General features: G+C 46.6%; 1 protein-coding gene across 1 annotated transcript; it reads left to right on the top strand.

Annotated features, from left to right (window-relative positions):
- Positions 1-10,908: 10,908 nt before the first annotated feature.
- Positions 10,909-11,581, top strand: LOC133766656 (M-phase phosphoprotein 6-like). Its single transcript, XM_062200314.1, has one exon. It carries the CDS (start codon positions 10,931-10,933, stop codon positions 11,354-11,356), a length of 426 nt encoding a protein of 141 aa, XP_062056298.1. The 5' UTR covers positions 10,909-10,930; the 3' UTR covers positions 11,357-11,581.
- The last annotated feature ends 745 nt before the right edge of the window (positions 11,582-12,326 follow it).

Genomic DNA, 12,326 nt, shown 5'->3' with positions numbered 1-12,326 from the left:
ATTTTTAATGCAAATATACAATTTCAAAAATACATGAAGCAAAATCTTGCAGAACTGGAAGGAGAAACAAAGGGGTCTACGTTTATAGCTAGAGGGTTTTTTTTTTTTTTTTTTGACAGGCAGAGTGGATAGTGAGAGAGAGAGAGAGAGAGAGAAAGGTTTTCCTTTTGCTGTTGGTTCACCCTCCAATGGCTGCCGCGCCCGGTGCACCACGCTGATCTGAAGGCAGGAGCCAGGTGCTTCTCCTGGTCTCCCATGGGGTGCAGGGCCCAAGCACTTGGGCCATCCTCCACTGCACTCCTGGGCCACAGCAGAGAGCTGGCCTGGAAGAGGGGCAACCAGGACAGAATCTGGCACCCCAACCTGGACTAGAACCCGGTGTGCCAGCGCTGCTAGGCGGAGGATTAGCCTATTGAGCCACGGCGCCGGCCTATAGCTAGATTTTGGCACTCTGAATAACGTGGTCGAAGAAGAGTCAGGATGCAGACGTAACCACAGTACAGACAATACGGAATTGGCACAGGTGACTTTTATAGAAGGCTCTGGTCACCAACAGCACGGTACATATTTTTTACAAGTGCACATGAAAGAATCTCTAAGGTAGATCAGGTATTAGGAAGTAAGGGACGTCTCAACATATCTAAAACAAACGACCACAGTGGAATTAAACTAGGAAGCAAGAACAAAAAGATACAGAGAGAAGCCACGAATATTTGGAAATTAAACAAGTTTCTAAGTAGAACTTGGAAGGTATTTAAAGCAGAATTAAAATGAAAGTACAAGTTACAATTGTGGATCCAGGCTTTGAGGGACATTTATAGCCTGTGTGCTTGTATTAGCAAAGAAAGATGTCATGTCAATCATCTTTGCTTCCGCCATATCCAGCTGATTCTAGATGCTGCTCGTCCTACTTCCTAAATAACTCTTGGTGTGCTTTATGCCGTCATTCAATGACACCTCATGGATTCCCGTGTCTTGAGTCTTGACTTAATCCCAAATCTCCAGTTACTTCTCAGCCACATCTCTCACCACCCCTTCCTCCCAGCATGCCAGCCGTACTGAACTTTTGAGTTCCTTCCAACCATCAAGCTCTCCTTTAGGTTAGCCTAGACCTCTCTAACATGCGGCAGACTGTCATGTCTCACCCCTAGTCCATCTTCCCCACTGGATTGAGGCAGCAGTGACTAGACCTGTAGATCTGGCTCTTAGCACAGTTTCCGGCACTTAGTGGGTGCTTAGCTTAACAAATACGTGGCAAACGAGTGGAAGCCCACTTCCGTGGAGGCACCACCACTGGGTTCTTGTCACAGGTTGAGAAGGTCAGGATTTCTGGATGACAGCCTGCAGCATGCACTTATTCTTCCAAGAACAGCCCTGGATTTTGCTTGGGGGAACCATGGGGTTACCAAGAAGCTTGTGCTTACCCTGGTCCAGCGAGCCGTGAAGTATTCGCAATGCGAGAAGACAGATCTGCTCTTGGGGCTTCGATTTCCTAAAACTGCAGTTTCTCAACTAAATGCATCTCTGAGGTCTTCCTGTTACGCTGCTCTGGGAGGCCTGTTTTCGTTTTAGCTTGCTGTGTTCCATAGGATCTGGATGATTACCCACTGCCAGGAGCACATTCAATAGCGTGGCACGTGTCTGGGAGGAACGTGCCTAAGGCCGTGAAGCTACAGATGATGCCAGAATAAAAAAAGACAACCAAAATGGGATTAACCTAAACTCCTAACCTCACACTATCACTCCTGGGATATTTTTGCATACTTCAAAGAAAAATAGATAGCTATTTAGCCCAAAGGAATAATGCAGTAGCTTGCTCCTTTGATTTTTAAAATAATATGAGTTCTCTTTTATTTGATAATGCAAGTGATTTGTGCTCATTGTAGACAATTTGGGTATTAAAAGAGCACATAGAAGGAATGGATTGCCCAAAATAGCACACAAAGTAGCCTGTGGCAATGTTTTGCTGCTTTCCTCTCATGAGTTTTTGTGCATGTAACACTGATGTAAATCTTCCTTTTCAAAATTCAACTATGTGCCTTGTATACTACCTTTTCTACGTGCAGTGTAACTCTCCAGAGTGATTTGTATAAACTCCCATTTTTGACTACGCTATAGCTTTTTGAAACTGAGGATCCTGTTGGACGTTCGGGCAGTTCCCAAGGTTCTGCTGTTATAACTCTCCCTGGGATGAGCATGTTGAGGATAACTCCTTGTGACCGTCCCTGCTGGATCACAGGCCAACTTCACTTGGGTTCTGGGCCCTCTCTTGCTTTCTCAAGGACATGGGGCTGCACCGGCCACTTTTTCTGCTGCTCCACCGCTGCTTCCCTGGCCGAGCGCCGTTCCATCAGCACACGCGCATTCCGCTAACAGCGCCACCTTCAACAGAAGCCTCATCCTTCACACTCCTCCCAGCCCCTGCCCCAAGTTCTCCGCTTCCCTTGATGGCTAAGCTTGTGGAAAGGTCGATCTTTGCTGCAGTCTCCACTTCCTTACCTGCTGTTCGCTTGTGCCCACTCTGGCCACGTGTATTTTCTACCCTTTAACTAAGGCTGCTTCTTCCGAGGTTACCATCTATCTCTGCTTTCAGGTCCACGTCTCTGTCCCGTCTTACCTGATTACTGGCGACATTCAGGAGCGCACACCCTCTCCCAGAAGCAGTCTGATCTCCTGGCTCACAATACCACACTTCTTGGCTCCCTCTCACCTCCAAGTTTTTTGTTGGCTCAAGATTTGTACAAAAAATGATGGTGTTACCTTAGGGTTAGTTCATGGACGCCGACTTCTCCATACTTTCTCCAGGTGTCTTGTAAACTACCAGCAATATCCTGATGACTCCAAATTGACTTTTCCAGGCTAGACCCTTGGTCAGACTCATAGATCTGCCTGCCAGTTTCTCCCTCTGGATGTGTGTTAGAGCATTTCAAACCCAACCTTACCAAGACACAGGGCTGTTCAGTCTCCAACCTGGATGTACTGAGAGCTCGGTTTCATTATTGTCCATTGTTATCCTTTAGATCATACATGTTGTTGTGTAGACTCCTTTGAATCCATCACATTTTTCATGACCAAAAAAATCCTTTTTGTTTTAAAAGAACATGATGGGAGGCCGGCGCCGTGGCTCAACAGGCTAATCCTCTGCCTTGCGGCACCGGCACACCGGGTTCTAGTCCCAGTCGGGGCGCTGGATTCTGTCCCAGTTGCTCCTCTTCCGGCCAGCTCTCTGCTGTGGCCCGGGAGTGCAGTGGAGGATGGCCCAAGTGCTTGGGCCCTGCACCCCATGGGAGACCAGGAGAAGCACCTGGCTCCTGCCTTCGGATCAGCGCAGCGCGCTGGCTGCGGCCATTGGAGGGTGAACCAACGGCAAAGGAAGACCTTTCTCTCTGTCTCTCTCTCACACTGTTCACTCTGCCTGTCAAAAATAAAAAAAAAATAAATAAAACAAAAAAACATGATGGGACTCCAAAGGAACATTATTTTTCTCCCGGATTATTATAAGAATGTGAACTGCATGTGATCCCTGTATTCCAGCGCCTCGCTGTGCAGTGATGTTGAGAACGGCCTTGCTCTCCTGACACTTGGAAGCTCAGTGAACGGCAGGCAGGTCTGAAAGCCAGGCCATCTGGTCAATCTCCATACTTTGCAGCAGAATTACAGTTAATTAAAACCAGTCCAGGCAAAGTGAACCAGTTTGATTTGGAAACCCCATCCCTCCCTTTTCTTATGAAGAAATTACATACCCTTGTTATAGAATTAGCTTTAGATGCCTGAAAATTCCTTGGCTTACACAGATTCTTCACTCACTGGGGCCTCGCTTCCAACACGGTGACGATACACGTTCCAGGTCGTCAAAGGTTAAGGGGACTCAGTCTAAACGGAGCTGCCTATCCGAAGCGTCACGGCTCCCGAACAAGATGGACATTTCTGCCTTCCCAGACACAGCAGGGCAGAGATGCTGTAGGAGGGGCGTGCCTGTGGGGAGGTGACGCTGGCTACTGGCCTCCTTGGCTACAGAAGCTCTCAGTCGTGTTAACTGCGTGAATGCAGTATTCACCAACCTCTAGGTAAAACCTGCCCGTTGTGTGTTAATGTTCCTGTGAAGCAGGGAAACTCAAGACCATGTTTCAATATAAATACTTTCTGATAAAGTAGAACAAGTGTTCTGTTTCTCATAGCCCCTGGAGTTGAACTGCACTTGAAATCAGGTTAACTGGAGCTAAATTTGATCATTGTGTGACCGGATTGGGCACATGCAACCTGGGGTATTGAATATCCTATTTTATGTTGTTTTTACTCTCAATTTCATCTGCTTATTTCCTTAGGGGCCATGGGGAAATAGTAGGCAGCAAAGTAATGAAATGTGGTAAATCTGGTTAAAGAGAAATATGACCAAAAATGCTGTGTTTCATCTTGGCAGCCCCGTGTGTAGTGTAGCTCAGTTTGGTCTATAAAATAATAAAGCTAGTTCTTAGCAGGAGAAGGGGGGGGGGCGGCTGAATTTATTGCTGGGGGAAACAAAGAGCTTGCTAAATTTTATAATATAGAAAAGTTCTTTGCTTTATAGATATGCCATAAAAATCTAGGCCCTCATCCTTCAGTGCCATTTACCCGATTCCCTGGGCCTCAGTAAACAGGTAGAGGGCTCTGCCAGTCCCACCACTTCCTCACCTACCCGCCCACGGCACAGCCCAGGGAGACTGAAGTGATCTTTGATCATGAGATGTGTTGAGGGCCAGCGCTGATGGCTGAGAGAAGCTTAGCCTTGTTTCTCAAGGAGTTCTCAGAGCTGCGAGCTGGGGAGATTTCTGGGCACTGGCCCAAAGCAATTCAGAATGATCCTCTGGGGACGTAGAGGGGAGAACTTCCTTCCAATGCAGCTGGTTCCACGAAGGCTGTATCAAATGCCCAAGCGCCATGAACCACCCCCAAATCTCACTTGCCTCTGAGTGATAAGAGCACCCTCCCTAAAAGGAGCAGGTTTTCATGAGAATGGTGAAGGAGAGGAAAGACGGAGGCCTGCTGATTCACAGACAGGTGTTTGAAGGGGTTGTACGTACACGGAGACCACGGACACGCATGAAAATCACCACATAAGCCCATGTTTCCTATCACGCCATGGAAACAGGGACCCACTGCTGAGCAGAGGGTGTGCAACGTGCTAGCGGCTCGAGTGAACTGCATGAGGCGAGCTGGCCTCTCATGGTATTGGTTTCTTCCAAGGCTGCTGGGTAAGGGCAATGCCACCCAGCCCACACAGGACAGGGCCTGGAGCCCAGCAGAGCCCTAGAGAAATCAGGGTGATTGGAAGATTGAAGTGAATGAAAGGCAGGGTGTAGGGCCAGGCTCGGGCGCTCAGCCCTGAACGAAGGGGTCAGGAGGAAGTAGTGGGGGTGGGAAAGAATCATGGGAGCTACCGCGGGAGGGCGGGGCTGTCTGTGTGCATTCCCAGCTGAAGAGAACAGGGTGCTGGGTGTGCTGGTGATGAGATTCCCCCAGACTTGCTGGGGGATCCCCCTCAGGCACTAGGGCTTCTGAGCTTCCTTCTGCTCTCCCACAAGGCGCCCGTGGGCGTGGACCCAATCTGGTTCCCACAGATACTTTGTCTTGTTTCTCTTATTAAATGTCTCTGGTACCTACTGAGCAATCTGGCTTGTGGCGGCTGCTTCTTGGCCTTGTTTCTACACTGTCCGGTGGTATTTGTTATCTATTGCAGTGTAACCAATTAACCCGGGCACTCGGTGGCTTCAAACAACCGTGAATGTTTATGTCTTGCAGTTTTTCTGGGTCAGGAATTTCACAGTGTCTTGGCTACAGAAGGAGATGACGCAGCCCACAAGTAGCAGAAGGCAAGACTCGTGGGCTCTGAGTGATGCCCCTTAGACACTGAGCCAACTCTACTTCCCGCTGCAATCTGCATGCGGCTCCCCAGGTTTTCTGGGTCCCTTATGCTTTGGGGGAGGGGGCGTTTCTCTCTTCACTCTCTCCATGAGTCAGGTTTTTGTTGTTACTGCTGACATGCCTAAGACACGCTGCTTGTGACGGTAGGAGGTTCATTTTGGCTTCTTGTTCTGGAGCCTCACAGCCCAACACCAGGCAGCTCCGTGAGTTTGGCATCTGAGTCTCGAGGCAGCAGAGTGTCGCGCGGCCAAAGGGAGCACGTGTCTTGGTCCCTTACAAAGCCACTAGGATTTAGTTGTAGGAGCTGCACCCTAATGACCGAGTCCAATCAGCTCCCAAAGGCTCTACCTTCAGACAACACCATTGCAATTAATGTGGTACAGTTGATGTGGCATTTTGAGGTTTAACATCCACACTTGTTCAAACTACAGCACCCTTTAAGGTTCCGATTAGCATTTCCTATTGCACAGAATTCCTCACGTTTGCTTTTCGCATTAATATTCTGATGTGCTCCTGTTAATTACAGTTAATCTTGGAGTAGAAGCATACAATAAGACGTCAGATTTATGTAGCTCCATCCTACAACTTCCCTTGCCTCCTGCCCCTTTATTCTCATGCCTTTCTTCCAGCTCTTCATTATGTGGATAAATATTGAATTAAACTGAATTGGAAACAGAGTATAAATTATTTTTTCAGAACTCCCATAAATTGTAAAAATGAGGCCCAGAAGAAAACATCATACCACAGTAGGCCAGCGATGGCAGCTTGATTTGCTTTCTTTCCACAACCATTTCTAAGTAGAGCTTCTTTGATGGCCTCATAGGATTAGACTGTTTAATTTTATGCTTTTGCAGGTAACATGTACGACTTACGGTCTACTTCTACTAAGCTGTGCGTATTCACGTGGGCAACCACATTTTCCGAGGATTCTGCTTATTTGTAGAAATTTTCCACTTATGCAGAAGTTAGAGGACTGCGGCCTTGTCTCGCTCGGGGGGGGGGGGGGCATTCGATAGTGTCATTCACGTGATCTCCCCTCTCTGAAGGAGACATCTCTTCTGATGAACAGACAGATATTCCACCACACACAATGTGCCTGGAGGACAAATCATTTCTTGTTCCATGTTCCGTACTTCCAAAAAAGAAACACACGGCGTTGAGATCACTCTCGATCTCTCCCCTGCACAGCAGATGTCCAGAGGAAGACCAGAACCTGCCCGGAATGAGAAAAGCACCCCTCCAGGGGAGAGAAGCCCTCAATGCACCGGACACAGGAGGCCCTGGTCCTCGGCACCAGTTATGAGGGCCAGGCCAGCCGGGTCTTTCTTCCATTTTTCATTCTTCATTTTTCTTACTTTAAATAGACTGCTGGCTGGCCAGAAGGAAAGGAGAAGAAGGTTTTTAAACTCAGACTATAAGAACATTTTTGATTTTCTGACCGCTTTCACCAGAAGAGAGAAAGAAAGGATAGGAGGAAAGTTAGAAAACCTGTGGGGTGGCTCAACTTGGGTCGGTGGACATGCTGTGCACTGTCCAGCCCTCAAGGACAGACTCTGACTTACTGGGCTCAGGGGGTTAGCCTCCTTTTTTGTTGACTATCAACTTCCAGGAGTTTAGGAGCCATAGACATGTAAAAACTAAAACAACCAAACAAGAAACTAGCAGCCTACAGCCTAGGTTATATAGGCCAAGCATTGCCATTTACTTTTTTTTTTTTTTTTTTTGACAGGCAGAGTGGACAGTGAGAGAGAGAGAGACAGAGAGAAAGGTCTTCCTTTGCCTTTGGTTCACCCTCCAATGGCCACCGCGGCCAGCGTGCTGTGGCCGGCGCACCGCGCTGATCTGAAGCCAGGAGCCAGGTGCCCCCTCCTGGTCTCCCACGTGGGTGCAGGGCCCAAGCACTTGGGCCATCCTCCACTGTCCTCCCGGGCCACAGCAGAGAGCTGGCCTGGAAGAGGGGCAACCGGGACAGAATCCAGGACTAGAACCCGGGGTGCCAGCGCCACAGGCGGAGGATTAGCCTAGTGAGTCGCAGCGCCGGCCATGCCATTTACTTTGTATGATGCAAATTTCATAAACTCTCTGAACATCAGTTTTCTAAACCCAGAAACAAAAATAGCAATGTCATGATATCATGAGGAATAGTAAATGAAAATGGTTGTGGAAGTTCCCCTTAATAATACAATTTTGTAGGTATTTCATGTTTTATTATTATGTGTACTTTTTCAGAATTTGCTATAAATACACAAATTCAGTAAAAAGCTGTTGTTTTGTGAACAACTGTAGAGATTTGAAAACCTTTTAGATAATAAAAATATTCAGGGCCTACAACAGTGCCTGCAAATTGTATGAACTCTAGTTTCTAACCAAAATTCTCATAAAAATAAACCACATAAAGGCAGTGAATTTTGCTATATTTATTTATTTATTTTTAAAGATTTATTTATCTATTTGAAAGGCAGAGTTACAGAGCGGCAGAGGCAGAGAGAGAGAGAGAGGTCTTCTATCTGCTGGTTCACTCTCCAGTTGGCCACAATGGCCAGAGCTGCACAGATTTGAAGCCAGGAGCCAGGAGTTTCTTCCAGGCCTCCCACGCGAGTGCAGGGGCCCAAGGACTTGGGCCATCTTCCACTGCTTTCCCAGGCCATAGCGAGAGCTGGATCGGAAGTAGAGCAGCTGGGTTTTGAACTGGCGCCCATATGGGATGCTGGCACTGCAGGTGGCGGCTTTACCCACTAGGCCATAGTGTTGTTCCCTTGTGTTATTTTCAAAGTAAAAGGAATTGCAACGCACCTCAGTTGCTGACAGTTCACTAATTTGCCAGTATAATAAAACATGATTGGCTGAAGCAGTATCACTATCCCTTTTTGTTTTGTAAATACAGGAATTCACCTATTAAGGTTTTATAATCATTCCTCGACCTCCTCACCCTGTCAGCAGTAACAGATATGTTAGAAGGGTCAGGTGGAGAGAGTCACACACACACACACACACAGGGTGTGCTGCACTGCACTCCTGATGGCCGGCCCTCACGCCTGCGAACTGCTAGGACACCATGGAACCCTGTAGTTGAAAATGTTGACTAAATTTTTGCCAAAGGAGGAGTTGTCAAACTCCACAGCTGCCTAAAAAGAATCAGATAAAATACCACATTGTGGCCTATTCATCTGAAGAACATTTACATGTTTTTTCAAATGTTTCTGAAGCACATGTTGCAATATGGGAGTATAAAAAACAATGGTGACTGAACAAATTCAGGGTGCCAAGCAGGCAGTGTGTTTTCAATGTTGTAAGAATAAATCTAGGCATGTGCACATACGAAGAAGTTTCTGTAAGGAGAAATGCCCTGGGTGGTGGGGTTTGGGCTGATTTTACGTTTTCTTTACATTTTTCTGTATAAACTTTATAATTGGGGTGTGTACTGGTTATTTCTTGAGACACAGGGGCAAAAATAGTCCACCAAAACTGGCTTAAAACCAAAAGAAATTCCTCTGTCCCTGAGCCTGAAGAGCTGGCTTCCACGTGCCTCACTGGGATGTAGAGGCACGGGACCAGACCCTGTCTTTCTGTGTTGGCACCCCTCTCGGGCTGCGGGGTGGAGCCCGAGGCCCAAGCTCGGCAGAGAAGTGCTGCCTGCCTGCTGACAAAGGCCTCCTCGCTTCTCCCTGGCTCCGGAATGAGTTATGACCCCGCCCCCAAGCCTAATCCCTGAACATGATTTAGCTCTCCTTTTACTTTGATCCTTAACGCTCTTAAAGTAATGTTTAGAGTTCTCCTTAAGGGTTTTGGTATTTCTGGTACTATTTTAAGCTAAATTCTTGGGTGAGGTTTCTTGGATCACTTTGGGGATATGAATTTAGGCAGAAACCCACAGAGGGGCCCTTCTCGGGGATGCCCTCCCCCTACTCTATGCCCCCAGGGACCTCTGGAAGGGAAGGAATGCAAGGGTTGCCTCTGGCTTACCTTGACTCTTTGGGCAGCCCATCAGGGGCCCAGCAACCGCATGTGGTGTGTGCAGGCTATTGTGGGCAGCTCAAGGTAAAGCCCCACCTTGAGCAGGCCCTGGACTTCATTCTGGTCCCTTTACCTGTCATGTCATCACAACTACAGCTCAGTTCAGCATCTGGGTTATCGAGTCTCTTAAGAACAAAGGTGATTTTGAATTTTCTGCTTTCAGGTATCATTTTCTCTTAGGCTTTATTTGTTTTTAAATTTATTTTTGAAAAAATTGTTTTGAAAGGTACTGGTTCACTCCGCAAATGCCTCCAACAGCCTGGGTTGGGCCAGGCCAATGCCAGGAGCCCAGGACTCAATTCAGGTCTCCCTGGTGGGAGTAGTTGAGCCACCACCTGCTGTCTTCCAGGAAGTGCATGAACAAGAAGCTGGAACTGGGAGCAGAGCCAGGACTTGAACCCTGGCACTTCGGTATGGGATGCAGGTGACCCAAGAGGCGTCTTAACTGCTGCAGCAAATGTTCATCCCGCTGGGGGGTTTTAGGCTGGTAGCTCCTTACATCACTTGGTTCTCTGATGTTCTGTGAACTTCTGAACGTTGACCCAGCATTATCATTTGCTCTCTGTGAAAAGAAACAACTATTGTGTAGCCTGGCATTGAATGCCCTACCCTTCCAACAGCTCCATCAAGGAGTCTTCAGGTTCTGAACAGACCAATACGAGAGTTTACCGAGTTTAGAAGAGAAGAGGAAAGAAGGAAGTGAGCCTGCCTTTGCTTCATAAACGTTCTGCATTTATTTCAGCATGGCACTATAACTAAGGAGCAGAACTTGGAATGTACTTGGAAAAGAAAATGCATATACAATCCTTATTCTCAGAAATAAAACTATGGAGTCGTTTGTTCTGAAACATTCCCTCATATGATTCATTTAAGCTAAATGATTTTACTGACACATGTTCCCCCTAAGTACAGCCTGAGGTTTTATTTTAAAGCAGCTTGATCCATCTTCTTTAGATTTAAAGATGTATCACGACGTACGATGTCGCAGCACGCGCGGCGCCCCGCTGGAGCCAGCATGGCGGCCGAGCGCAAGACCAAGTTGTCCAAGAACTTGCTGCGCATGAAGTTCATGCAAAGGGGATTGGACTCGGAAACCAAGAAACAGCTCGAAGAGGAAGAGAAGAAAATCATTAGTGAAGAACACTGGTACTTGGATTTGCCAGAGCTGGGAGAGAAAGAGAGTTTGGTAACAGAAGAGCAGAGTTTCCTGTTGTGTGAAGATCTTCTCTGTGGAAGATTGTCATTCAGAGGATTTAATCCTGAGGTTGAGAAGTTAATGCTTCAGAAAGCAGAGGAGGTTGAAGAGGAAACAGTGGCGCTTGATGTGTCAGATGAAGAAATGGCTAGAAGATATGAGACTTTGGTGGGGACAATTGGAAAAAAGTTTGCCAAGAAGAGAGACCGTGCCAATTATGAAGAAGATGAGAATGGAGACATGTAGCCCATCAAAGCAAAGAAGACGTTCCTAAAGCCCCGAGAGTGAAGTGGACACCCCCGGTCACAGCGCAGGGAGCAGCTCGTGTTGGAGCTCATCCTGGTGGCATCTCTGACGTGGTTAATACTGTGGTGCTTATTCACGAAGGGATATGTCCAGGTTTTGAAAACGTGCTGTTTTGAGAACAGATGTGTGGTGGATGTTATACATCCTTTGCTTGGTGGTGGTCTTCAGGAGTGGGTTCCCAGCCCTCAACCTCGCAGTGTCCATAGGTTGCTTCCTAGAGGTTTTTTTTAACCTCCAATTTTTTATCATGGAGCTCTCTAGTCACTGACCTTGAACTGATTTCATAGAAATTACTGGCCATGTTTACATTTTACTTTCTGTTATTAATCAAGTCAAGCCAGTTCATATATACATTTTGGAATCAGCTTATTATCTGTAAATTCATCCAAAACAAACATACTTCTCCGTCCTGAGAAATTTGCATATGCCAGGTCATTAAAAAAAAAAAAAAAAAAAGGTGTATCGCAAAGTTATGTTGGCGGCGAGGTCAGTGGCCATGTAATAAACCGCAGAGGCAACTCTGCTTTGCCAGTTTCTCCTTTACTCTGACTGCAGATCTGTGCTTTTCATGCAGCAGGACAGGGTGCCAACTAAAACTGATTCCCCTGATGCTCTGGAAAGAAGCCAGTGGAACAAAATAAAAATACTATGTGTATTTTTAAACCCCTGAATGTAAATAGCAAACTATTCCCTGAATATTTTTAGATTCAAGAATTTTATAATATAATGAATACATAGTAGGAGAAAGATGATATTTGTGCGGTACAAGATACTAAAGAATTTTATTTTTTGGTGGAAGCTGGCAGAACACAAGAGGGGAAATACACATTTAATATTTAAAAACCAATCATATCACTCATCTTCAAAAAATGTGGTCAGTTCAGATGATTGACTGAATCTTTTTTCCTAT

Source organism: Lepus europaeus, chromosome 9 (genome assembly GCF_033115175.1).
Source record: "Lepus europaeus isolate LE1 chromosome 9, mLepTim1.pri, whole genome shotgun sequence".
NCBI classification, from domain to species: domain Eukaryota; kingdom Metazoa; phylum Chordata; class Mammalia; order Lagomorpha; family Leporidae; genus Lepus; species Lepus europaeus.
The sequence above is the reverse complement of the archived record's forward strand: the minus strand, read 5'-3'. Positions and strand labels throughout refer to the sequence as shown.

Excerpts from the sequence above, each read along its gene's own strand:
- LOC133766656 (XM_062200314.1), top strand. The coding sequence starts at position 10,931 with ATGGCGGCCGAGCGCAAGACCAAGTTGTCCAAGAACTTGCTGCGCATG.